Raw genomic sequence first — 27,208 nt, 5'->3', positions numbered from 1 at the left:
TCCATGGCTTCCTGTCGCACAGAAAACCAGAGTCTTCACAAGGACTTACAAGTTGTACGTGTTTTGTTGTTTTCCTTTGCTCACTGACCCCAAGTTATGTCTCTTTCTTTTATTCACTCCACTCCAGTCACACGTGCCTCCTTCCTCTTCTGGAACACCTAAGTATGTTCGCCCTAGAATTCTCCAGTGGTTCTTCCCTTTGCCTGAACAGTCACCTCATTAGTCATTCCCCTTGGCCATTCCTTTTTTTTTTTTTTTTTTTTTTACAGATTTTTTATTTGACAGAGATTGAGAACAAGCAGGGGGAGTGGCGGGCAGAAGGAGAAGCAGGCTCCTCGCTGAGCAAAGAGATGATGAGGGGCTGATGAGGGGCTTGATGGATCCCAGCACCCTAGGGTCGTGACCCAAGCCAGAGGCAGATGCTGAACTGAGCCACCCAGGAGCGCCTCCCTTGGCCATTTCTTTTTTTAAAGATTTTATTTATTTGGGCAGCCCGGGTGGCTCAGCGGTTTAGTGCCTGCCTTCAGCCCAGGGCGTGGTCCTGGAGGCCCAGGATCGAGCCCCACGTCGGGCTCCCTGCATGGGGCCCGCTTCTTCCTCTGCCAGTGTCTCTCATGAATAAATAAATAAAAGACAGGCAGGCAGAGAGGGAGAAGCGGGCTCCCTGTGGAGAGCCCCGTGCAGGATCCGATCCTGGCACCCCGGAATCACGCCCTGAGCCAAAGGCAGATGATCAGCCGCTGAGCCACCCAGGCGCCCCTCCCGTGGCCGTTCTATTCAACATTGCAACGCCAATGCCGGGCACCCTTTGCAGCTTCCCTTTCCTCCGTAGCACTTAGGAGCCCCGGAGCCACCGATGCTTTATTCACCACGCTGTACCCGCGACGCCGGAGCACGACCCGGGACGTGCAAGGTGTGGCGTGAACGAACGGCCGAAGGGAGCAGGCCCGGGCGTGGGGAGCTCGGCCGCTTCACCGCAGTCAGCGCCAGGCGGACGGGGACCCGCTGCAGGGAGGGACCAGCTAAGGCCCGGGAGCCGCCGCCGCCGCCGCCGCCGCCGCCAAGGTCGCCCCGAGGGCGCGGACGGCGGGGGGCGGGGCGGGGGGCGGGGCGAGGGCGGGGGCGGGGCGGGCGCCGCGCCTGCGCCATAAAGGCCGCCTTGCTCGGGGCCCCCGCCAGCCGCGCCGCCCGCCCCTCTTCCTCCCGCGAGCCGGTCGGAGCCCGTGCGCCCCGCTGCCCTCGCCATGGCCGCGCTCACCCAGAGCCCGCAGTTCCAGAAGCTGCAGAAGTGGCATCGCGAGCAGGGCTCTGACCTCAACCTGCGCCGCCTTTTCGAGGGGGACAAGGAACGCTTCAACCGCTTCAGGTGCGCGCCCCGGGGCGCAGGCGGGGCGGCGGGGCAGGCCGGCGGCGCGCTCGGGGGTCCCCGGGGCCCTGCGGGGGGAGGTCCCCGGCCGCCCCCGGCCACGCCTCGGGGCCCGGCCCAGGCCTCGGTTCGTCCTTGACGCCTCCTTGAAGGAGGTTCTGGGGGCCGCGCGCTCGCCGGAGGCTCGGAGCCCGGGCTGCTTAGTCACGAAGCGGGCTCCTCCGCGGGGCCGTCGCCCCCCCAACCCCCCATTTGAGAAGGGGCCCCCCCGCGGCTGTGGGCAGGGCCCCCCCGCGGGTGCGATCGGGGTGCGCGGGCCTGCGGGGCTTGCGGGGAGGATGCAGATGTGGGGGCGTGAGTTCTGCGAAAGAGGCTCTGCGTGGAGACGGACGGCGACCAGGAAATGCAACGGGACCCGGTGGAGGAAATCTTGGCGCGGGGGGGGGCGGGGGGCAGGAATCTCGGGGTGCTCTGGGGACCGGCGCGGGGAGGTCTGCGGCTCCGGACTGGAAGGCCCCATGGCCAGCCCTGCCTTCCGAGGCCTTCCCCGAGAGTCGCCGCCGCCGGGTGGAAGCTCTGGGAGGGAATGAACGGTCCCCCCCCCACCCCCCCCGCCAGGCCAGGCGGGAGCAGGGCCCCCGGGTTGTCTTCCCGGTTCTTGCAGAGAAATGGCTCCTCGGGAAGGGTCTGCGCCTCCCTTCCGTGACCATGGTCCGGGTCACTGTGCTGCTGCTGCTGCTGCTGCAGGTCAGCCTGGGGGGCAGACGGTGACAGACACCACCGCTGTGCAGAGCAGCTGAGGCTTTTTTTGGGGCGTGGCTCAAGGAGGGTGTTTTTTTGTTTTTTTTTTTCCCTGTCCGCAGCGCTGGTCAGGGAATAGGTTGGGGAGAGCTGGGGTGTGGTCATTGGCTTCTGCCGTCCTTTTGCAGCTTGAACCTGAACACCAACCATGGGCATATTCTGGTGGATTACTCCAAGAACCTTGTGACCGACACCGTGATGCAGATGCTGGTGGACCTGGTAATGTTGTGCCTTGAGGGGCTTGACCTGTGACCCATGGCTTGGCAGGCAAGCTGGCCTCCTGGGAGCCCCCGGGTGCTTGAGCAGCTTTATTTCCTCCTCTCAGTGAACCTCAGTTCGTGCCTCTGTGCCGACGTTTAAGGCTCTGGGCTCCTGCCCCCTGGCTCAGGATCGGAGCAGCCGCCCAGGGGCTCCTGCACAGACGGTGGGGGAGGGCACCAGGCTGCAGCCACCTGTCAGGCCCACTGGGTGCTGCATCCAGCCCAGAGCTTGGTGGCTTGGGCTCGTGGTCGCCAGTGTGGACAGGATCAAGCCTTAGTATCTCCTCTTCACAGGCCAAGTCCAGGGGTGTGGAGGCTGCCCGGGAGCGCATGTTCAGTGGCGAGAAGATCAACTTCACGGAGGTGAGCTGGCCTGGGGACAGCAGACTGCATACCCTCCAGGGCCTCTTCCTTCCCTCTGGAGTCCATCTGGCTGATAGCATCACACTGTGTCTTCACCACTCCTCTTAAGCAACATCTTTGCTTCACAAGGGGCACGAGAGCCTATTTCCTTGAGTGGGTTGCAGGGCGGCGGGTGGGGTGCATCGTCCCTGGGACTGGCTGTGTGGATCTGGTGAGCCCAGAATGGCTCCTGGGGTCTGCCTAGGGGGAGGACGTCTCCAGCCTGCAGGAAGGCAGCTTCTCCAGGCTACTCTGCTTTAGAGAACTTAACTCTGATCTGTCTTTGCTGTCAGTTTTATTAGTGAAGACAGGAATTTGGACATAAGCCCAGCTTCCTCAGTGGTAGGAGTCGGTAAGAAGCAGCGGGAAGGCCAGGGCTTGCGGGCCCTGTTCCTGATTGCTGTGGAAGCCTGGAGGTGTGATAATCACCCAGCGCTCAGAGTCTCTTCCTCACAGGGTTGGCATCCTCCTTTTACACACGAGGTAGCCGAGGCTCAGAGGGCAAGTCACTTATCTAAGACGTCGCATCTGTAAGAGACAGGTTTCACACTCAGCCTATCTCGCTGCTGGGCTAGGCTGAGCGAGGCTGCAGTCGAGGGCTTCCTGGAGGAGCGCGTTCTCCTATGGAACGTGAGGCAGGAGTGAGGTTGGGCAGGGGGTGGGCAGAGTGGCATGAAGCTCTCCCCCTTAGTGGGCCTCCCCTTAGTTTGGAGTCCAGACACCATCCCTTGCCTACCCACCTGGGCTCTTGAGACTTGTTTCCTTCAAGGGCCCTTCTGCTGGCTTCAGCTTGATGGGACTGTTGCTCTCACACGACGAGGCCAGCTTCTGGACACCTGTCACAGGCCTGTGGTTTCTGGCAGTTCGCATCATGGGGCTCATTGATGAGGGACATTTGAGTTGCCTGCTTTGCTCCACATCCAAGGGGCTGGGGGTGCTTTTTAGAAGGTGCCAGGTGTACTCTCCTGGAGAAGATGAGACTGCCCTTAATGAGCCCTGGTGCTCTGAAGCCATTTATTGTTTGTGTCTGCCCTGTAGTGTCACCATTCTCTGCCTTTGTTCACTCTGGTCCTCTTTTCTTGGCTTCTCATGCCCTGAACACCTAGGGGCCCCCTGGCCTTGTGCTGAGCTTCTCCTGGGCTCCCTCCCCTGTGGCTGTCAGCACAAAAGGCAGTGGCACGTGCCCTGCCTCCTGTAGGTCCTGGGGTGCCTGCCCCCTGCTCCCATAAGCACACGGTGGATTCTCAGTACCAGGTGTTGTTACCAGGCCTCGGGGCTGGTGGATCCAGCAGAGGAAGGGCTGACTCCCGACCCTCCCCGGCTGGCGTGGCTGCCCTGGGTGAGGGTCTTCCCACACTGACTGTCGTCTCCAGGATCGGGCGGTGCTGCATGTGGCCCTGCGGAACCGGTCAAACACACCCATTCTGGTGGATGGCAAGGATGTGATGCCGGAGGTCAACAGGGTCCTGGAGAAGATGAAGTCTTTCTGCCAGGTAAGCAGCTGTGCACTGGGCTTGCCCTCAGCTGTGCGTGTGCACGCCTTTGGGAATCTGAGCGCCTTGATGGGCCGCCCCTCCACTCCGCGTGGAGAGGACCCATGGCCTCACTGGAGGCGCTCTGTGTGATCGCCCCTTGTTCTGAGGGAATTTCCCTGCCCCTGAGGGGAGGGAACCTACGGCTGGCGGCCACAGAGCAACCTCCTTGCTGAACTCTAGACGCCCGTGGCTCGTGGGGAAAGTCTGGCCAGGGCAGTGATCCACCCAGAGTGGTGGGATAGTGGAGGAGAGACTTGCTTTTTCTGATCTATCTATCATCTATCTATCTATCTATCTCTTTTGCTTTTTCTGATCTTTTTAGTGATCCACCCTCCTTTTCTAGGCTAGAGCTAAATAAAATTGATGTTTTAACATTTCCTTGATCATGCCCGCAGCCAGCTCTCCAGAGGCAGCGTTTATAACAGCGTTTCCTGTGAAGTCTTCTGAAAGCTTCCTGTGCGTGTGCCATGCATACGTACATTGGTCTCTTTGAAACACATCTGCACACGTGTACGCACACGGGTTCATTATTACCTGCTCTTCTGTAGCTTGATTATACTTAGAAATAAGTAAGAAATGTCTGTGTGTCCATGTTGATGGATGCACTTAACTGTGCCCCCTTTTCCTGTTGGGGGGTGAGGGTGTAGGGGTTGCCTCAGAGACCAGCTATAGATTTCCCCACATCAACCACTGTTGCCTCAGTGTCTGTTGTCCCAGGGGTGATTCTGCAAGGGTTAGTGGACATCCTCAAGCGTAGGGTAGGGTACAGGGGTGATGTGTATGTGTGTGTGCGTGTTGTACGTATGGGCTCTGCATGCTCTGGGAGTGACATTCTGGGCTCTGATCAGCTTGTCCTTGAGAGCGGCGGCCCCCACCTGTGGCAGGTCCAAGTCGCGTTGCTCTGGCTAAGAGCCATTTCAGATGGCACTCAGATGGCAGGAGTGATCTGGCCATCAGTCTTGGAGCCCTGACAGCCAAGTGAGTGGGACTTCCAAGGAGAGGAAGGGTAGACATCCCATTGGGAGTCTGGATTCCAGAACATCCCTTAACAGTGGTTGGTGCTTGTGATGGGCTCTGGATGTAGGGAAGGGCCTTTCTGGGCATCAGCGGTGAGTGGTGGAGCTAACGTGCGTCAGAAGCCCAGTGTTCTGTTCAGCGAGCATGTGCTCTTAGGTCTGCTGTGTGGAGAGTGTGGTCCTGGCCGTCTGGGAAGCTATTTCCAGGAAAGCCCTCCCTTACAGCTGGCTGCAGGATACCTGACTCAGACTGATGGGGTATTTATAGTTCAGAAAAAGCTACTGAGTGGCCGCAGTTGCACGTAAGGAGCACTCTCCATGGCTGGGCTCTTAGAAGTTTACCAAGGTTGGGTTGAGGATGTTCACCAGGATTTTAAGGATGGTGGCAAAAATCAAAAACAGCCTAAGCCTGGGGCGCCCCTCGGGCCCAGTTGTTGGAGCATATGACTCTTGATCTCAGGATCATGAGTTTGAGCCCCATGTTGGGTGTAGAGATTACCTAAAAGTCTTTTTTTTTTTTTTTTTAATTTTTATTTATTTATTTATTTATGATAGTCACAGAGAGAGAGAGAGGCAGAGACACAGGCAGAGGGAGGAGCAGGCTCCATGCATCAGGAGCCTGATGTGGGATTCGATCCCGGGTCTGCAGGATCGCGCCCTGGGCCAAAGGCAGGCGCCAAACCGCTGCGCCACCCAGGGATCCCCCCCCTTTTTTTTTTTTTTAAGATTTTATTTATTTATTCATGAGAGACAGAGAGAGAAGCAGAGACATAAGAAGAGGGAGGAGAAGCAGGCTTTATGCAGAGAGCCCCATGCAGGACTCCATCCCAAGACTCCGGGATCACGCTCTGAGCCGAATCAGACGCTCAACCACTGAGCCACCCAGGCGTCCCACTTAGAAATCTTTAAAAAATATTTATTTTTTAATTAAAAAAACAAACAGCATGAGTCCATTTATCAGAGGATTGATTAGTAAAATCAGTTTATGTTCATATGTTGTAGTCTCAGGTGCCACTAGGTATTAGGGAGCTGTGGTTACATTGACCTGCCGCGCTGTTCAGGATACGTTAAAAATGATAGTTGCAAACTGGCATGTCGTAAAACCCCATCTGGTCAAATAAAGGGTATGTATAATCTTATTAAAGACCTATAATTTTTCTTCTCTGGGATGCTTTATTGTAACAAAACTTGAATGGTGACGTTAAGGATTAAGAAGTGACCAACTTTATTTCTGCGTTGATGGAAAATTTCTCATGGCAATTAATTGCCTTATTAAAAAAAAAAAGTTGCTGCATGTAACTGGTTTGGGGAAAGATATATATACTAGTTTTCTGTCGATGTAGAATAAATTGCTCCAAAACTTAGCGTCTATAAGCAACAATCAACACTTCTGTGGATCAGGATTTGCAGTGGCTGTGCTGGCTGTTTCTGGCCTCAAAGGCTGTAGACAAGATTTTGGCCAAGGTTAGCATTCCCCTGAGGGCTCGATGGTTGGAGCCTGGAGGATCTGCGTCCAAGATGGCTCACTAGCAACTAGTGCTGGCATTTGGGAGGCTTTAGCTCCTTACCTTGTGGTCCTTTCTAGAGGCTGAGTGTCCTCCTAACAAGACAGCTGATTTCTCCAAATGAGTGATCCAAGAGAGAGCAAGACAGAGTGCCATAAGGTCCTTTATTACCTTGAGCTAGCACGAGAAATTACATCTGCCATTTCTGTAATACCCTGTGGGCTGTACAGGTCACTTCTGATCAAGGTAGGAGGGGACAGCACAAGGACACCAGTATAATGCCAAGAGGTGAGGACCACTGGGAACCAGCTTAGAAGCTGGCTACAGAGTCTGCCTTCAGGCTCCTAGTGATTCATGTTCCTTCCACGTGGAGAATGTCCTCCTCACCTTCTAAGGCCATATCCCTTTACAGTATCAGCCAGGAGACAAGAGTCTCATCACATAAATTCGGGAGAGGTATAGTAGTTGCATTTCCTTTTAAGACAACGCAAACACACTTCCTTTTGATGTGAAGACTTGTGAAGTAAACAATTTATTTACACAATTTATTGACATGCTGCATACCCAACACACAGCGGTGAGGTAGGCGTAGAGTAAATAACATAGGGAAACTCCTTTTCAAAATGAGGAGGGGAGGGAGGGACGCCTGGGTCAGCGGTTAAGCGTCTGCCTCCAGCTGGTGGCGTGATCCCAGGGTCCTGGGATTGAGTCCCACATCGGGGTCCCTGCGAGGAGCCTGCTTCTCCCTCTGCCTGTGTCTCTGCCTTTCTCTCTGTGTGTCTATCATGAATAAATAAATAAAATCTTTTTTTTTTTTTAATTTTTTTTTTTTTTAATTTTTATTTATTTATGATAGTCACAGAGAGAGAGAGAGAGAGGCAGAGACACAGGCAGAGGGAGAAGCAGGCTCCATGCACCGGGAGCCTGATGTGGGATTCGATCCTGGGTCTCCAGGATCGCGCCCTGGGCCAAAGGCAGGCGCCAAACTGCTGCGCCACCCAGGGATCCCATAAATAAATAAAATCTTAAAAAAAAAATGAGGGGAATGGGAGGAACACAAGAGTCATTGGTGTGAACACTTCTGAGATCCAGCAGGACATCTGTTGGCGGTTGCGTGGTTAGGAATCATTTCTCAAAGTTTTGGGCTTTGCCTTCATTCATTCTGAAAGGTAGTGTGTGCGGGCACCTGTGCAGTGTTCCCAGCCTGCTTCAGGCACAGACCAGTCCTAGTAGCTGGCATTTCACGTCTCTTGGTCTCTTACATGTCAGGTTCTGCTGGGAGTTCACCCTTGTTCTGCGAATTCTGAAGAGGTGGGGGTGACCCCTACTTTGCCAATGATGAAATAGAGTCTGGCTGGGGGTGAGCGTGGCAGGGATCTGCCAGTGTGGTCTCAGTAGGCCCCTGCGAGCACCTGGACGCTGGGCCTGAGGTATAGGGATGCTTTTGAGCAGCAGTTTATACTCGGGGCTTTGGGCTGACGCATCTCCTTGCTCTGTGCCAGCGCGTCCGCAGCGGTGAGTGGAAGGGGTACTCGGGCAAGCCCATCACGGACGTCATTAACATCGGCATTGGCGGCTCTGACCTGGTGAGGAGGACTCCCTTGGGATGGGGTGGGGGTCCAGCCCAGAGCCTTGGTTTTCCAGGGTGGGGCCTCTGTGGGGCCTGGAAGCTTGTGTTCTGATGCCCTGTCTCCCTCTCAGGGGCCCCTCATGGTGACTGAAGCCCTTAAGCCGTACTCTTCAGGAGGACCCCGGGTCTGGTTTGTCTCCAACATCGACGGGACCCACATTTCCAAAACCCTGGCCGCCCTGAACCCTGAGTCATCTCTGTTCATCATTGCCTCCAAGGTACGGGCCTCTGACCTGGCCTGGCTCCCCAGCCCAGTGCGTGTTGGGGGTGGGGACGGGGGCGGGGGAGGCTTTGCCACTGTCGGGGTGCCGGACCTCCTGAGCGCACCATGCTTTGTGGATCAGGTCCGCACAGCTGCCCTCAGGCTGTTCCTTGTCAGGCTTCTTGATGGAAGCCCTGATCAGTCAGTTAGAACCTTCATCCTAGGGCCACATCCTTTTATTTTATGGGATCTCTGCCCAGCCTGGAGCTGTTCTTGTCTTTCTGATGCATCTGTGCTTAATATCTGCTCCTTTCTGATCCCAGAGCCATGCCCAGAACAGTGTAAGGGTTTTGTTGTTATTTATGCCCTGTTACTTCACATCAGTGCACATAAAATATTCAGAATTCCAGCCTGGAAAAAAAAAAAAAAAAAAAAAAAAGAATTCCAGCCTGGGCTGAAGGGAGCCCCTGGCATGGCCACAACCCCTTTCCTGCAAGATACTCTGGCCTCTGATCTTTGGTGGAGGAGTGGGGTGCAAGTGGGGGTCGTGGCTTGTACTCGGATTCTTCTTCCTCTGGTTGTGAAATCCTGGAAATCACAGGATGATGGTACTGCTACTTCCAGGCCCCCACCCCCGGCTTTGTGGACAGGTGGGGGGAGGTTATATGGGGTGACTGTCCCTGGTTGTGATAAGCAGGCGCCCACATGGCCTCTGCCACTGAGCCCTGGCTCCAGGCCACCCTGACCCTGAGCTGGGGCCCGACTGCTGTACTTTCTGGCTGCAGACCTTTACCACCCAGGAGACCATTACAAATGCGGAGACGGCGAAGGAATGGTTTCTCCTGTCGGCCAAGGATGTGAGTGCTGGGGTGGGCAGTGGGCAGTGCGTGCCCTGGGAGGGGTGGGCGGGGGGGCACCCACCCACCTGAGTGGTCAAGCCTAATGCTGCAGCCCTGTCTCCTCCTGAAGTTGGCGGCAGGAGGCCACCTCTCTTGGCGCCTGTCCTTTCTAGTTAAGACATTCGGCTCTGCCGGTCCCAGACATGTCAGTTGTGCCAGAACCTGTTCTGACGTGCTGAAGGCACTTGAAGGTCCCCGGGCCCCGGAGGAGCCTCTTCCCCGGGCCACACCTACTTTACAAGGGAGGGATCCCGGGCCTTGTGTGCCTGTGAGGGAGGATGGGCTCTGACTCCTCTGTCCTCCTGACCTTGACAGGGGGCTCTTCTAACTGCCACAGGGCCAAGGACTGGGCATTGTCAGTCCCACCCAGGGCCTTGGTATAGAGATGGGAGGCTCCCTACCCTCGGGTGCCCCCCAGGATGGCTTGGTGTAACCTGGCTGTGTCTCTTGTAGCCTTCTGCAGTCGCGAAGCACTTTGTCGCCCTGTCTACCAACACGGTAAGTGCCCGTGTGGACTCCTGGACATCCTCCTGGAGGGCCCAGATCACGTCAAGGGCACAGCCTATCAGAATACTCAGGTCCGGTTGTGGTTCACGGGTCTGGGGATCTTGGCTCGGCTGATGGCCTAGAAGGATCTGTCGGCTGTGAGGGATGTGAGCTGCACACTGTCCTCTTTGCATCCTCCCATGAAATCTCTGCACCTCCAAGGAGGGATCCTGTTGGCTGTGTCCGCCTCGCAGGCCTAACTGATATCCAGAACATTCCACAGGCCTCTACTACCTTGCCACTGGCCTTGCCCCTCATGGGGTATATGGGGTAGGAGCTGGGGTGCATCCCATTTCTTACATGAGGAGGCTAGGCCCCAGCAAAGGATTTTTGCCCAGTGACCGCATGAGTCAGTGAGGCCGGGATGAGCACACGGTCTCCTGCCTGCCAGTTCGCAGTCCGCCGGGCCTGAGGCTGTGCGAGGGATGGGGTGGGGTAGAGGGGCGGGGTGCAGCTGCGAGCCCGGAGTAACAAACCTGGCAAGCTCTTGCTGTGTCGTGGGCTGTGTCAGAGCTGGAACCCCACTCAGGTTGTCCCGATCCACTCCCTCCCATCTCATCCAACCCCCGCCTCTGCCTCCAGTGCTGACCTGTCCACGGAGGGGAGACGGGAGGACATCTTACGGCTGGCTAACCTCACGACACTATCTGCCTCCTGCCAGGGCTCATGCTGGCTGGTAGGGCGTCTCCTCTTTAGGGACCGCACAAGGGGGTGCTGACCCTGTGTGCGTGGGGGACAGAGCCCCTGAGGGGTACGATTGGTTATCTCCTAAAGGCTTCCTGGGGTAGAGTCACCACCTCTCATATTGGAAGGGCTGGACTGGTGTCTTGGCTGTGTGACACCTGGCCTGGAGGTGGCTTCTGCTCTGCTCAGATTCCAGCCCTGGGCTCAGTCACCCATATGTTCTGGATAGGTCAGTGTCTGCACCCCGACAGGTCCAGGAGGTAGCTCCTGCAGGGCAGCCTGTGGGCCCGGGTCATTGCACTGGGTGTGTAGCCTCCCTCAGCAGGAGGGATTCACAGGCCCCAGGCCGCTGCTGTTGCTAGTTGAGAGCCTCATATCCAGTTCTGGGGGTGGCAGCTGCTGGTTCCTGTCCTGGACTGACAGGCTGCTCCCTCCTTGCCCCCATCTGTCCATAGCCTGGACAGTGTGACACCTGGCACCCTGGAGCTCCTGTTCTCGTCCAGCTAACATAGGTTTTCTTGCTTCTCTGCCTTTGCCCCTTTTAGACCAAAGTGAAGGAGTTTGGGATTGACCCTCAAAACATGTTCGAGTTCTGGGATGTAAGTAAAAGCACTTCCTTGCGCTGGGTGAATTATGTGTCCTATGTCAAGGCATGACCACCGTGCCACAGATGAGGGGCCTGTGAGGTCAGGTCAACATTTATTGAGTACCTGCTGCATGTCTGGCTCTGGGAAGGGCTTAGAAGTCAGGATGAGGGCTCCATTTCCACCGTGGGCGGGCTGAGCTTGCAGGGCCAGGCTAACACTCCCCTGGGTGCCTGCCCAGCAGCACCCACTGTGGGGTAACTGGAGCCACCCCTACCCGCCTTCACTAAACTGAGGTTGTGAGTTATTCTCAGCGATGACCTTTCTCCGAACTGCCGCCTCAGTCTGTAAAGGCCAAGGGGCAGGGTGAGGCAGGAGGTGTGACGGGGCAGGCCCGGTCAGGAGCAGCTGGAAGGTGGCAGAGAGGAGGCGCCAGGCCTGGGGCCTGCATGGGCCCTTGTCAGGCGTCTCGCAGAGCAAACCATGCCTGAGTGGCCGAGCTGCAGGCTGGTCTAGCGGCGGGTGGTCGCGGACTCCTTTCTGCTCCAGCCACAGCTGGTGCCAAGCAGCGAGCAGGACCTTTGCTTGCGGCTTGCCTGAGCATGGCCCTGGTGGGAGAAGGGCTCCGGCTGTGGGATGCAGGGAACGCTTGGGGCGCGAGCTGCGGTGTGGGGGCAGTGGGCGCTAATCTAACACGTGACACTGGCAGGTGCAGCTACGAGGGCATCGTCCAGTTGGGGGCGTTCCCATTGGGGCTGTTTCCAGGCTTTTAGACTGGAAGCTGTTTGCTCGGTGGTGGTACCGGCAGCTGGAATCGCCTTTGAAAACCCTAAAGGCCCTGGAGTCTGGGAGAAAATAAAGCCCTAACGCCCTGAGGCATCTGTTGTGTGTAATGAGTTAACTTCTTTCTAGAATGGGACTAATTATGTACCATCCTTGGAAGAATTGAGAAGTCACTCAAATCATTTTCTGCGTCCTGTGGCTCAGATGAGGAACCCTGGTCGAGAGAGATTGGGCAGCTTCTAACAAATGTTGCATGTCTCAAAGTAGGAAAGGCACCTTCTACCTCTTTTCTGGGATCTGGAGCCTCGACAGTGGGTGGTCAGGGATGAGGGGGGTCTCCTGTTAGCCAAAACCTGGTGTAGGTTTTCACTGCCCGTAACTGCCCAGCATGCCGACATGATGGGGGGGTGTGCGGCTTAGGGTGAGGCCTAGGCTTCCCAGGTAAGGCCTGGGAATGACAGTTGGGCACAGGAACATGGGGCTGGGCCCGGGGAGTGAGGCCTGAGTGGCTGAGGTGGCCTCCGTGACGGCCTCCTGGGCTGGGCATACCCACATATGCAGTGGCTGGAAGGAGGACCTGTCTGGGTCACTAAGGATGTGTATATTGTTTTAAATCAAGAAGGTGACATCTGAAGAGCCAGGGGCAGGTGAAATTTCTGGAGCTAGTATCTCTCAGGTGAGATGGAGGGTCAGGACAGACATAGGGATGTTGTGGTGGCTCTGAGGTAAGATGAGACGTGGCCAGTCTGGCACGGGGACATATAAGTGGTGAGGTTTGGTCAGTTATGGTCATTCATGGGGTAGCTTCGTGTCAGGATCAAGCAGAGATCTGATGGTGAATTGTGGGGGTTCTCGGGGTCAGCCAGAGCTAGCAGTCACTGGAGAGCTAACATTGGCTGGTGGGGTCTGAAGAGGAGCCAAGGTAGGTACAAGTGAGTTCCGAGGAGGAGCCAAGACAGGTAAAGGTACTGATGAGGGCTGTGAATTCTGGAAGACACAGGTATTTCGAGATGGTTCTATCAAGTAAGGCCTGTGGAGCCAGAGTCCTGTATAGAGACTAACCTGGATCTGGGAGTTGGAAGTCTCTGGTGTGGGACAGGTGCTTACATCGGGGTCTGTCCGACTGGTTCTGCAAAGTGTCAGGTAATGGGTGTCTGATCACAGGTGAGGTGATTAAAACTCAGAATTAGGCAAACCTAGGTAAGTCCCCTGAGCCGTGTCAGCAACCTGGCTCTTGGCATCCTGACCAGGTGTGATAAGCAAAGCTCCAGGGTTGCAGAGGCCTCTGAGGACCCACAACCAGCCCAAGGTTCTGGCACCGGGTTCCGGCTGGGGTGGGGCCCAAGGGGCCCGGATGAGTGAAAAGTAGGAATATGCTGAGTTACAAAAAGGTGAGGAGTAGGGAATGGGGGCAGGTGAAGGACTGAAGCCACGTTGGTAAGATGTGGTCTGAGAGGCTCAGAGTAGATAAAGGCTTAGAGAATCACGTCTGCAGGGTGAGATGTCCGAGGCCCAAGTCTCTCAGGCACCAAGAGGTTCCCACCAGTTTTCCCTCAGGTTGAGGTAAGCAGCCAGGAGTGTCTGGCCTGAGGGGAGTGTCTGTTCAGGCTAGGTTTGGACAGTGGAGTCCGCCAGCGGTGGCCTGTAGGATCTTGTCTGAGGTCCTGAGGTCCTAGGAGCTGGAATCAGACATAGTGTTTATAACTAGGTTTCTTAGGGAGACCTGAGGAGCCAAGATGAGGCACGCACATGTAGAAGGGGGTTGTTCAGGTTAGGACACTGGAGCCGAGAAGGGCAGACATAGCAGAGTCTGACAAGTGAGGACTAGAAATCCATGATTGGGTCCAGGTGAGAACTGTGTCCTCAGGTGACATCTAGCGGTTCTGGTGATGCCAGGTTGATCCTGGAGGTGGTCCTGGGTCCTCTGGGGAAAGACTGAAAAGCTGGAGTGATGGGAAACTGCATGCACCTGGAAGGTGTATGTCTGGCTTAGGTATGTAGAACACAGGTCTGTCAGGTGGGGCTTGAGGGGTGAGGTGAAATTCAGGTTTGTACTTTTGGGTCTTGAACAGGTAAGGTCTAAATTGCTAAGGTCAGGCTCTGGTTTGTATTCTGAACCCGAGGAGCTGAGATGGGTAGAGCTGAGTGTTTCAGGTAACATCTATGAAACCAAGGGTGAGCATAGGTAAGTTGACCTGAAGAGCCCTGGTTAGGTTCATTCAACTTTGTCTCACCGTTGAGTTTAGATATAGGTAGGTAGACCAGATCTGTCAGGTAAGGCCTAAGGAGGCAGATCTAGAAAGAACTCTATCTCTTAGATGATCTCTCAGGATCTGAAGTGAAATCAGGAGAGGGCTCAGTCCCTCAGGTGAGATCTCAGGAGCCTGTATTGAGTACAAGTGACTAGATCTGGATCTCTAGATTAAGGTCAAGGTACGCAGATAGAACTGCATCTCTACATATCTTGTAGAGCTGTCTTGCAAGGCGGATGAGTTGTGGTCAGGTACAGGTATATGGAATTGAGTTTCTCAGGTAAGGTCTACGGAGTCTGTATCTGGTAGGAGTTTATATTCTTGGGGCTGCCAGTATGAGTTAAGCCCAGGTGAGTACAGCAGGGTTTGTCAGGTAAGGTCTATGGAGCCAAGATCAGGGATGTTCATAACACTAGGTATGTCCAATGAGATCTAAAAAGTCATAGTTGAGCCCAAGTAGGAGCCGAACTTGGATGAGATGTAAGCAACTGTGAGGAGATACAGGTAACCAGAACTAGCCTATTATGTATAGTGTCAGGAGCCAGGAGCAAGCACAGGTAGGTAGATCTGGCCTGCCAGGTGTAGTCTGAGGAGTCAGCGTCAAACACAGGTAGGCAGAACTGGCTCACAAAGTATGGTCTGAGAAGCCAGAGTCAAGCACAGGTAAGTAGAACTGGCCCACCAGGTATGATCTGAGGAACCAGGGTCAAGCATAGGTAGGTCTGAGGAGCTAGGGTCAAGGATGGGTAAGTAGAACTGGCTCACCAGATAAGGTCTGAAGAACCAAGGTCAAGCACAGGTAGGTAGATCTGGCCTGCCAGGTGTGGCAGGAGAAGCCAGGGTGAAACACAGGTAGGTAGAACTCGCCCACCAGGTGAAGTCTGAAGAAGCAAGGTCAAGCACAGACAGGTAGGCAGAGCTGGCCTGACAGGTGAGGTCGGAGGAGCCAGGGTCAAGCACAGGTAGGTACAACTGGCCCATCAGGAAAGGTCTGAGGAGCTATGGTCAAGCACAGGTAGGTAGATCTGGCCTGCCAGGGGTGGTTGGAAGAGCTAGGGTCAAGCACAGGTAGGCAGAGCTGGCCTCGGTAAGGTCTGATGACCCAGTGTTAAGCACAGGTAGGTAGAACTGGCTCACCAGATAAGATCTGAAGAACCAAGGTCAAGCACAGGTAGGTAGATCTGGCCTGCCAGGTGTGGTTGGAGGAGCCAGGGTCAAGCACAGGTAGGTAGAACTTGCCCACCAAGTGAAGTCTGAAGAAGCAAGGTCAAGCACAGGTAGGCAGAGTTGGCCTGATAAGTGAGGTCGGAGGAACCGGGGTCAAGCATAGGTGGGTACAACTGGCCCACCAGGTGAGGCCTGAGGAGCCAGGGTCAAGTACAGGTAGGTAGAACTGACCTGTCTGTGAAGGCTGAGGAGCCAGGGTCGAGCACAGGTAGGTGGATCTGGCTCACTAGATAAGGTCTGAAGAGCCAAGGTTAAGAACAGGTAGGCAGAGCTGGCATGGGTAAGGTCTGATGAACCAAGGTCAAGCATAGGTAGGTAGAACTGGCCTGCCAGGTACGGTCTGAGGAGCCAATATACAGCACAGGGAGGCAGAGCTGGTCTGCCAGGTAAGGTCTGAGGAACCAGGGTCAAGCACAGGTAGGTAGAATTGGACCACAAGGTATGATCCGAGGAACCAGGGTCAAGCATAGGTAGGTAGAGGTGGCCCACCAGGTGAGGCCTGAGGAACCAGAGTCAAGCACAGGTAGGTAGAACTAACCCACCAAGTGTGGTCTGAGGAGCCAAGATCAAGCACAGGTAGGCATATCTGGCTTGCCAAAGGAGGTCTGAGGAGCCAGGGTCAAGCGCAGGTAGGTAGAACTAGCCTATCAGGTGAAGTCTGAGGAACTGAAATCAGCACAGGTAGGCATCTGGCTTGCTAGGTGAGGTCTGAGGAACCACAGTCAAGCACAGGTAGGTAGAACTGGCTTACCAGGTAAGGTCTGAAGAGCCAAGGTCAAGCACAGGTGGGTAGATCTGGCCTGCCAGGTGAGGTCTGAGGAACCCGAATCAAGGACAGGTACGTAGATCTGGACTGTCAGGTATGATGTGAGTAGCCAAAGTCAAGCATAGGTAAGTGAATTAGCCTATCAGGTAAAGTCTGAGGAACTGGAGTCAAGTACAAGTAGGAAGATTTGGCTTTCCTGGTGAGCTCTGAGGAACCAGGGTCAAGAACAGATGGGTAGAACTGGCCCACCAGATGGGATCTGAGGAGCCAGGGTCGAGCACCGGTAGGTAGAACTGATCTGTCAGGTGAAGGCTGAGGAGCCAAGTTCAAGCACAGGTAGGTGGTTCTGGTTTGCCAGGTGAGGCATGAGGAGCCAGGGTCAGGCACAGGTAGGTAGAACTGGCTTATCAGGTAAAGTCTGAGGAACTGAGGTCAAGCACAGGTAGGCAGATCTGGCTTTCAGGTGAGGTCTGAGGAACCAGGGTTAATCACAGGTAGGTAGAACTGGCCCACCAGATGTGGTCTGAGGAGCCAGGATCAAGCACAGGTAGGTAGAACTGGCCTGTCAGGTAAAGTCTGAGGAGCCAAGGTCGAGCATAGGTAGGTGGATCTGGCTTGCTAGGTGCGGTCTGAGGGGCCAGGATCAAGTACAGGTACGTAGAACTGGACCCTAGGTGTGGTCTGAGGAGCCAGGATCAAGCACAGGTACGTAGAACTGATCAGTCAGGTAAAGGCTGAGGAACCACGGTCAAGCACAGGTAGGCAGAACTAGATGGCCAAGTGTGGTCTGAGGAACCAAAGTACAGTTGGGAGGACTTGGTCTATCAGTGTATCTCTCAGGAGAATTGGTCTATCAGGAGCCAGGGTCAAGCATGGATAGGTTAATTGGCCTGTCAGGTAACGTCTGAGGAACTGGGGTCAAGCACAGGTAAGCAGATCTGGCTTGCCAGGGGTGGTGTACCTACAGGTAGGTAGAACTGGCCCACCAGGTATGGTCTGAGTAGCCAAGGTCAAGCACAGGTAGGCAGAACTGTCCCAGTAGGTATGGTTAGAGGAGCTGGAGTCAGAGACAGGTAGGTAGCTGTGGCTAGCCAGGTATGGTCTCTGGACCCAGGATCAAGCACAGGTAGGTAGAAGTAGCCCTCCAGGTATGGTCTGTGGACCCAGGGTCAAGCGCAGGTAGGTAGAAGTAGCCCTCCAGGTATGGTCTGTGGACCCAGGGTCAAGCGCAGGTAGGTAGAAGTAGCCCTCCAGGTATGGTCTGTGGACCCAGGGTCAAGCGCAGGTAGGTAGAAGTAGCCCTCCAGGTATGGTCTGTGGGCCCAGGGTCAAGCGCAGGTAGGTAGAAGTAGCCCTCCAGGTATGGTCTGTGGACCCAGGGTCAAGCGCAGGTAGGTAGGAGTAGCCCTCCAGGTATGGTCTGTGGACCCAGGGTCAAGCGCAGGTGGGTAGGAGTAGCCCTCCAGGTAAGGTCTGTGGACCCAGGGTCAAGCGCAGGTAGGTAGGAGTAGCCCTCCAGGTATGGTCTGTGGACCCAGGGTCAAGCACAGGTAGGTAGAAATGGCCCAGCAGATAGGATCTGAGGAGCTAAGGTAAGGCACAGGTAGGTAGAACTGGCCTTCCAGGTGAGGCCTGAGGAGCCAGGGTCAAGCACAGGTAGGTGGAACTCGCCTGCTAGGTACAGCATGAGGAGCCAGGGTCCCGTGTCGGCAGGTAGCGCTGGCCCCCCAACTGCACCATGAGGAGCCACAGGCCTGTACGGTGGGCAGCACTGCCCGGCCAGGTGTGGGCCCAGGACCCAGGGTCAAGCAGAGGCAGGTGGAGTTGGCCTCGCAGATGTGCTCCGAGGCGCCAGGGTCAGAGGCCAGGAGGCACCTGGCCAAGCGTAATGGAGAGACCTGAGGGGGTTAGGGTTGAGGTAGGGAAGTGAGGTGTAGCGCAGAGGCCGAGCGGGCTGCCGGGTGGTCTGAGGAGGCCTGACGCAGGTGGATTGGCTTTTAGGTGTTGGATTCAGGCAAAGGCACGTGCGCTTGGACCTCTGTGGTTAGGCCTGGGCGGGGCGAGCCCCCGCAGCACTGGGGTCTTCAGTGGGCAGACCCTGTGGGCTCAGAGGAGGCCTGTGAGGCCTAAGCTCGACGTGACGCCGTGGCTCTCGGGCACGGCCTTTGGAGCCAGAGATCCCTACCTGGGTCTTGTTGGCGAAGTCCCTGGAACATGGTTCTGCTCAGGTGCGCTGACCCAGGTCTTAGGGTTGAGAGGGGAGGCTTGGAGAGCCGGTTCGCCCCAGGGTGGGAGAAGCACATTGCCGCGGGGTCGGGGGTCTCTAGGGCACAGGTGCGGAGGTACTTGTGTCGCGGAGCTGAGGCCGCCCAGCGAGGTGCCGGTGCCAGGTCAGGCAGCGGCGGGTAGCGTTGATCCGTCGGCAAGACGGGAGGAGCCACGTCAGACTGGCGAAGAGCTGCCTTTCTCAGGTGAGGGCTGGGGCTGAGGTCGGGCCTGTCAGCGCTGGGTCTCTCCGGAAGGTGTGCGGAGTCTGAGCGGGGCTCGGTGGGGGCGGGGGGGCCTGGGTGTGTCGGTTGAGGTGTGAGGAGTCGGGTCAGGTACAGACAGGTCTGCGGAGCCCGGGGCATCCCAAGCCGTGAGGAGCCCGCCCTTGACAGGCGTGTGACCCCGCAGGCAGGTCCTGGAGGACACGGGGAGGCAGAGCTGACCTCGCAGGCGAAGCCCTCCGTGTCGGCTTTGTCGGGAGTCCAGGAACGTAGAGTCACGTGGGGTGTATAAGTGGGGCCTTCCGTGGGTTCTGTCCCTGGGTTCAGGTACAGGTTGGCATCCCTGGGCTTGTTGGGTGAAATGAATAGGTAACGCTCTAGCCCAGGCACGCGTAACGGGTGTGGCGGGGCAGGGGCCTGGGTGGCAGGGCCAGGCGTGGGCTGTCCGCAAGGGAAGGCCCCAGTCCTCGTAGGCACGTGGACCGGGGCCCGCCTGGGGAGGCCTCGAGAACCCTTAGGATCACGTGAGACAGTGCCTTAGGCCGGAGCTGCTCAGTACCCTGGTCAGGCGTGACGGGCGGAGCCCCTGGTTGTGCAGAGGCCTGGGACCCTGTCGCCGGGCCGACGTGTGGTCTGTGGCGGTCTGGGTGGCAGACGGTCTGAGTCACTGAGGTGAGGAGGAAAGGAGGTTTTTTTTTTTTTTTTTTTTGGAAAGGAGGTTATAACCGGTGAAAGTGAGGCCCGGAATGCCGGGCAGACTGAGGAGCCACGTCTCTCCAGGGGGGATCTGAAAGGGCCGCTGCTGGTCGAGGGAGTTCTGGAGGCCGTGTCTGTGGGTGGGGGCCTCAGGCTCAGGTGAGACGCCGCCATTGCTGGGCTTCCCAGAGTGAAGTCTAAGGACCTGGGTGCAGCCAGAGTCAGCTTGCCAGTCCAGTTTCTAGAACTGAGTCTGTTTGGTGAGACCTGCGAGCCTATGTCAGGCTCCTGGGACTGCGTCTGTGTGGTAAGGTCCCCCCACACCTGGACTCCTTCCAGGTGAAGGGCCCCGCCATTCATCTCCTGCCCCCAGCCAGAAACCTCTGGGCCACACTTCGTTCTCTCGTTCTTTCCCTTCATCCTGTCTGCCTGAAGCTCCGGAGTCCGTCGTCCGCCTTCCCCGTCCAGGGTAGCCTCGTGTTCCTGATGACCCCTGGGGCTCCCTGCCTCGTTCTCCAGCATTGCCTCCCAGCTCCCCCTCCTTCCTTCATCTGGAATGTGCTGTGGTTCCTCTTGCCCAACCTGCCTCAATGGGCTTCTGGTAGAGAATGAAGCCCTAATGCCCCAAGATCGGCCTCTCTTCCCGGCTTCTGGGAGGGCAGTGACTTGGAGCCTCCTTGGGAGAATTTCATTTCGCTTCTTGAAGCCACTTAAAGCATTTTCTGGGGGGCCTCATCCTCTCGCTATTGAGAAAGGCTGCTCTTGCCGCAGGACGTGCGCCCGTGCTGTGCTGGCTCTAGGATGCTCCCCCCCCCCCCCCATGCTTTTCTGGGAGCGGCCGCTCGTTCTTGAGATCCGCGCTCCAGCACTCCTCGGGGTCGCTTCGGGGTCGCTTTGCCATTGAGCGCACTGCCGCAGTGCCTTTCTCCCAAGCCCCGAATCTCACTCCACGTTTATTGGCACGATTACTTCACTTACGTGTCTGGGGAGCGCCCGTGGGCTGCTGCTGCCGCCTGTGCTGGGAATGTGGTGGGTGCCCCGTAAGAAGCCGTTAGGAGCCCAGGAATGGATTTCTGAGGATGTAGGTGACACGGAGTAGAGTCTGCAAGTGTGACGAGGTACGTCTTGGGGCTGAGGCTGAGAAGACCTATCAGGTCTGAGCCCTGGGCCTGTCGCTGGCCTGAGAGGCACTGGGTCTGTCAGTGTCAGAAGGGGCAAGGCCAAGCCCAGCTATGTTGGTACCTGAGGAGGCAGGGACCCAGGTAGGAGGTGCCGGAGCTTTCATCGTTGGAGGAAGTGTGCTTGCGCACAGGTATGGGGCATTGGGTCCGGGAGTCTGAGGATGCAGAGCCTGGCACGGGTGGATTCTGACCTGTTAGTGTCCAGGTAGGTGGGCCAGGCACAGGTGCAAGAGGCTGCATATAGGTATGAGGTACTAGGTCTGTCAGGGTCTGAGGAGGTGGGGCCTGGCACAAGTATGAGCCATCAGGTCTGTCAGTGTCCCACAGAGCCACAACCAAACACAGGTATGAGGTACTGGGTCTGTCAGTATTTGAAGATGCTTCGGCACAGGTATGAAGCACTGGATCTATCAGTGTCTGAGGGGGCTGGACCTGGCAAGGTATGAGATGCTGGTCTGTTGGTGTCTGAGGAAGTGGATCCTGGTACCAGGTATGAAGCACTGGGTCTGTTTCTGAGGAAACTCAGCCTGGCACAGGTATGAGGTAGTAGGTCTGTCGGTGTCTGAAGAAATGGGGCTTGGCACAGGTATGAGGCACTGGGTCTGTTTCTGAGGAAACTCAGCCTGGCACAGGTATGAGGTAGTAGGTCTGTCGGTGTCTGAAGAAATGGGGCCTGGCACAGGTATGAGGCACTGGGTCTGTTTCTGAGGAAACTCAGCCTGGCACAGGTATGAGGTAGTAGGTCTGTCGGTGTCTGAAGAAATGGGGCCTGGCACAGGTATGAGGCACTGGGTCTGTCTGAGGAGGAGGCCAGGCCTGGTGCAGGTATGAGGCATTGGGTCTGTCTGTCTGTCTGAGGAGGAGGCCAGGCCTGATACAGGTCTGAGGCACTGGGTCTGTCTGAGGGCAGGCGAGGCCTGGCACAGGTATGAGGCGCGCTGGGTCGGAGGAGGACATCAGACCTGGTGTGGGTATGAGGCACTGGTCTGTCTGTTTGAGGAGAAGACCGGGCCTGGCACAGGTATGAGGTCCTCGGTCTATGTGTCTGAGGAGGAATCTGGGCCTGGCACAGGTATGAGGCGCTGGGTCTGTCTGTCAGAGGAGGAGCCTGGGCCTGGTGCAAGTATGAGGCATTGGGTCTGTATGTCTGAGGAGAAGGCCGGGCCTGGCACAGGTATGAGGTGCTGGGTCTGAGGAGGTCAGACGTGGCATGCGTATGAGGCACTGGGTCTATCTGTCTGAGGAGAAGGCTGGCCCTGGCACAGGTATGAGGCACTCGGTCTATGTGTGTGAGGAGGAGCCTGGGCCTGGCGCAAGTATGAGGCGTTGGGTCTGTCTCAGGAGAAGGCTGGGCCTGGCACAGGTATGAGGCACTGGGTCTGTCTGTCTGAGGAGAAGGCCGGGCCTGGCACAGGTATGAGGCGCTCGGTCTATGTGTCTGAGGAGAAGGCCGGGCCTGGCGCAGGTATGAGGCACTGGGTCTGTCTGTCTGAGGAGAAGGCCGGGCCTGGCACAGGTATGAGGCGCTCGGTCTATGTGTCTGAGGAGAAGGCCGGGCCTGGCGCAAGTATGAGGCGTTGGGTCTGTCTGAGGAGAAGGCCGGGCCTGGCACAGGTATGAGGCGCTCGGTCTATGTGTCTGAGGAGAAGGCCAGGCCTGGCGCAGGTATGAGGCGCTGGGTCTGTGTGTCTGTCTGTCTGTCTGAGGAGACAAGGCCAGCCATGGTAAGGTCTTCAGTTGAGTCTTGTGGCTCTGATCGGTCCCCGTAGCCTCCCTGTTGGTCAGCACAGAGTTGCCAGCGCCTGGCCTGCTGTCTTGCTTCCCAGAGGTGGGTTGGGCCCAGGCCCTCCATGCTGCACCTGTGGAAGAGCACTGCTCCCGGGGGCAAGTTTTGTGGCAGGAGGGAGGGGGGCGGGGTGTGCCGACCCTTCTTCAGCACCTTTTCCTGTCTCTCCTAGTGGGTGGGAGGACGCTACTCGCTGTGGTCAGCCATTGGACTCTCCATTGCACTGCACGTGGGTGAGTGTGTTTTGGTCTTTGGGAGACCGTGCTGTAGTCTACGGTCGGGTGGGCGGCTCCTGTCCCTGAACACCTTTCTGACCCCATAGGCCGCCGGCCTCTCCGCCCTTGGCTGGATCATTTCTTTCAGGTCAGGAGGGCAGGCCTGACTTTTCTCTGGGGTTCGCAGATTGGTCTGTCTCTCTACCCCTCCCAGCTGCTGTCCTGTTGTTCCCACGGTAGGTGAGGTTAGATCTGCCTTTGCGTCAGGGCCGACTCTGGTTAGAGAGGCTTTCTGTAGGCCCAAGTCTTCCCAGGTCCTGTTTCTTCTGGCCGCACATCAGCCTCTCCGTGGTTCCAGAAGAAGCTGTGTCCACTGCCACGAGGGCACTAGGCATGACCGTTTCTGTTGATGCTGCTTTTGTGTCGCAGGATTTGACAACTTCGAGCAGCTGCTCTCAGGGGCTCACTGGATGGTAAGTGCTGAGGCTTACGCTCTCTGCCAGACACTTGGTTGGTCCAGCTCCCCCCTTCCTTCCCTCCCGGGCAGCTGCTCAGCTCCCACCTACGCTGCTGTGGTTTTAGGACCAGCACTTCCGTACGACGCCCCTGGAGAAGAACGCCCCTGTCCTGCTGGCTCTGCTGGGCATCTGGTACATCAACTGCTTTGGGTGTGAGACGCAGGCCATGCTGCCCTACGACCAGTACCTGCACCGCTTTGCTGCCTACTTCCAGCAGGTACCAGCTGCTGGGCCCGGCCTTGGAGCCAGCCTGTGGGGGGTCTGGGAGCCCCAGGAGCCCAGGTGCCCGGCTTCCTGTCCCTCTAGTGGCTTTTCCCCCGACTTGGGCATGGCCAAGGCCCACTTTCGTTCCCAGTCTCAGGGTGGGTCTCCGTTCCCAGGATCTGTTTGATGCGTGTTAGCGGAGGTTGACTAACGGGAGGGGCATGACTGGTTATGGTGGTGGGCGGTGAGGCCCTGGCTTGGCTCAGCCTGGGTCATTGCTGGGTCATTTCTTCCTTGGCCACCATTCTGTGTGCCTGTGGTAGGGCAGGGCCACCAGCTGGCACCCCTGGGGCTTGTACTGCCTTTGTCCCTCCAGAGAGGCAAATTCACAGCCAGTCTGTGGTGCCTCTTTGAGCTACTCCTGCCCTCTGCACCCCTTCAAATCTTCAGAACCCCTGGGGACCAAGCAGCCCCTCTCTTAGTCCAGATTCTGTTTCAGGCAGCCCTTCCCCATATGTCCCTGGTTTCTTTAGCACGACCCTAGTTTTGCCCTGCAGCCCTTGGGCAGGCACAGCGGACTTGCACCAACACCTGAAGGTGACAGAAGAGGGGGCCAGGGCTCCCCACAGCCCAGCATCTTGTTGGCGGGACAGACTTCAGAGGCTGTACACCCTGGACCCCAGCCAGCCTTTCCCTTGAGACATCAGTTAAAGAGGGGCACCTGGCTGGCTCGGTCAGAAGAGCAGGCGACTCTTGATCTCAGGGTCATGAGTTCGAGCCCCACATGAGGTGTAAAGATTACTTAAATAAATAAACTTAGAAAAAAGATATCAGTTAAAGATACTGTGACTGATTTCTGCTCTTAGGGAGGTTCTCCTCAGACCTCCATATCCACCTTCTGGCCATGGGTCCTTCCTGCAGTGGCCTAAGCCAGAAAGCGACAAGCCTGTGTCCTCACAGGTGAGGGGAGATAAAAGGGTCATGCCTGTGGACACCCCCAGGGCAGGGGGCAGGTACGCTTGGTGCATCCTAGGCAGGATTTGGACACGGTGCATGAAGCAAAGCAGGACTTACAGATAGAGGCCTGGGCTTCTGTCCCTGTTCCAGGGTGACATGGAGTCCAACGGGAAGTACATCACCAAGTCCGGCACTCGTGTGGACCACCAGACGGGCCCCATCGTGTGGGGGGAGCCAGGGACCAATGGCCAGCATGCCTTCTATCAGCTCATCCACCAAGGTAGGGCCCGTCTGGCCTGGGCAGGGGTGCTGCAGTGGACGTGGTGCGCTGCCCGCAGAGACTTTTCTCGCAGGTGGCTCCCATGGGCTGGGGTAGGCGCTTGGGTGACCACTGTGCCCTTTACAGGCACCAAGATGATACCCTGTGACTTCCTCATCCCGGTCCAGACCCAGCACCCGATAAGGAAGGGTTTGCATCACAAGGTAAGAGCCCGGTCCAGCCTCTCCTCACACTTTCTCACACACATTACACGCAGACTATTGAAGAGCCGATGCATTAGCCGGGAGCTAACACTAGTTATCTATTCTTGTGTAATAAATTGCACAGACTCAGTGGCTTAAAACAACACCCAATTTTTTTTTAAGATTACATTTATTTATTCATGAGAGACACAGATTGAGAGAGAGGCAGAGACACAGGTAGAGGGAGAAGCAGGCTCCATGCAGGGAGCCTGATGCGGGACTCGATCCCGGGACTTCAGGATCACATCCTGGGCTGAAGGCAGGCGCTAAACCGCTGAGCCACCCAGGGATCCCCAACAACACCCAATTTTTATCTTGGTTTCTGTGCGTCCAAAATCCAGCAGCCTCCACTGCGTCTCTGCTGAGGGTAGGACCAAGGTCCAGTTTCCTTGATGGCAGCTGGGGGTCATTCTCGGTTTTGAGAAGCCTCCTTGGCCTGCGGTGCTCTCTAGCTTCGATTCTGTCCTGCCTCTTCTGTTGCATCTCTCTGACCGACTCATTTGTCATCTTCGTTGTGTCTAAGGGCACGTGATTGTATTAGGCCCACCTAAGGGCATGGAGCCATGATCGTGCTTACCACAGCAGCAAATGGGAAGTCGGTTGAGCATCCGACTCTTGGTTTGGGCTCGGGTCATGATCTCGGGGTATAAGATCGAGCCCCGAGTCAGGCTCTGCTCTGTGAGGTGTCTGCTTGGGATTTTCTCTCTCTCCCTCTCAAATAAATTCTTTAAAAAAGAAAAAGAAAAAGAAAAGAATAATGCTAATTTCTTAGCAGGGTCTTTGGCAAGTCACAGGTATTCCTTGAAGGGGAGTTACTGTTGTTACCTGCTTTGCTATGTCACCCGATGTGACTTGCCATCGTCATCCCCCCCCCCACCTCCCCAGCTCCACTTGAACTCTACATGGGGGGCCAGCAGCCTGACCTAAGCTGGAACTAACCGCAGCTGGGAAGTCCTGCCCCTCTACCTGAAGCTCAGTCAGTACTTCCAAGTGGAACTGGGTGTCTCTCTTGTCAGATCCTCCTGGCCAACTTTTTGGCCCAAACTGAGGCCCTGATGAAGGGGAAGTCGACAGAGGAGGCCCGGAAGGAGCTGCAGGCCGCAGGAAAGAGTCCAGAGGACTTAGAGAAGCTGTTGCCACACAAGGTCAGCACTTCTTCTAAAGTGTCTTTGGATGGCATCCTGGCATTGGAAAGATAAAGTTATGGGGTCAGGGTAGGGATTTATGGCGTGCCTGGCCCCTCCTACGCGGTAAGAGGGACTCTCCCTACAGATCTGCATATCCCAGCCTCTGGGGCAGGGTGCACATCCCTTCTGAGGATTGGGGGATTCTGACTAACCAGGGGACATTCCTGGGTGTTTTCTGAAGGTCTTTGAAGGAAATCGCCCAACAAACTCTATTGTGTTCACCAAGCTCACGCCATTCATTCTGGGAGCCTTGATTGGTGAGTGAGCAGGGAAGGTCCTGGCCTGGGGTAGGTTGGATAAGGCTGGTCGAGCCCTAATGTGCCCCATCTGCCACCTCTATAGCCATGTACGAGCACAAGATCTTCGTTCAGGGTGTCATCTGGGACATCAACAGCTTTGACCAGTGGGGGTGAGTTGCTGCTCCTCAAGGGGAGGGTAGAGCATGCCTGTGGGTTGGCTTGTGGATTTCACTAGCAATGCTGGAACCTTCCTCTTACAATTCTTGTTCGTTGTCCTGGCAGGGTGGAGCTGGGAAAGCAGCTGGCCAAGAAAATTGAGCCTGAACTTGATGGCAGTAGCCCAGTCACCTCTCACGACTCTTCCACGAACGGGCTAATCAACTTCATCAAGCAGGAGCGTGAGGCCAGAAGCCAATAAACTCATGCCCGGCTGCAGTCCCTGTTGTAACTGGTCCTTATCTCTCCTCACCAGAGATGCGCTGCATAGTCTTTCCCAGAGCACCCTCTGGTTTCGGGCTTGGAGCACAAGCCCTTTGGGGGAAGCCGGTCTGGAATTGCCACCCCTGCCCATCCATGTCCATGTGCCCTCTGTTTTACGATTGGCTGAAGTGTTCCAGTGCAGCTGATATTTCTGACCGTGTTCGCTTTGTTCGTGTACCAGATAGAAAAATAAAGATGCCACAAAGGAGGTTGTAGGCTCAGCCTCTTCTCATCTCCAGAAGTAGTGCTCTACGCGAGTTAGGTGCCCAGTAGGAG

General features: G+C 56.4%; 1 protein-coding gene across 1 annotated transcript; it reads left to right on the top strand.

Moving 5' to 3' along the window:
* The first annotated feature begins 1,129 nt into the window (after positions 1 to 1,129).
* GPI (glucose-6-phosphate isomerase) lies at positions 1,130 to 27,141 on the top strand. Its single transcript, XM_072781594.1, has 18 exons — positions 1,130 to 1,366; positions 2,296 to 2,386; positions 2,722 to 2,790; positions 4,203 to 4,322; positions 8,388 to 8,471; positions 8,587 to 8,733; positions 9,503 to 9,574; positions 10,070 to 10,114; positions 11,392 to 11,445; positions 22,783 to 22,843; positions 23,255 to 23,298; positions 23,408 to 23,560; positions 24,655 to 24,784; positions 24,911 to 24,987; positions 26,043 to 26,171; positions 26,395 to 26,470; positions 26,556 to 26,622; positions 26,735 to 27,141. Exons 1-18 carry the CDS (start codon positions 1,245 to 1,247, stop codon positions 26,868 to 26,870), a joined length of 1,677 nt encoding a protein of 558 aa, XP_072637695.1. The 5' UTR covers positions 1,130 to 1,244; the 3' UTR covers positions 26,871 to 27,141.
* Positions 27,142 to 27,208: the final 67 nt, after the last annotated feature.

The sequence above is a fragment of the Canis lupus genome, chromosome 1 (genome assembly GCF_048164855.1).
Source record: "Canis lupus baileyi chromosome 1, mCanLup2.hap1, whole genome shotgun sequence".
Classification (NCBI taxonomy): Eukaryota; Metazoa; Chordata; class Mammalia; order Carnivora; family Canidae; genus Canis; species Canis lupus.
Note: the sequence above shows the minus strand (reverse complement) of the source record. Positions and strands in the feature narration are given on the sequence as shown.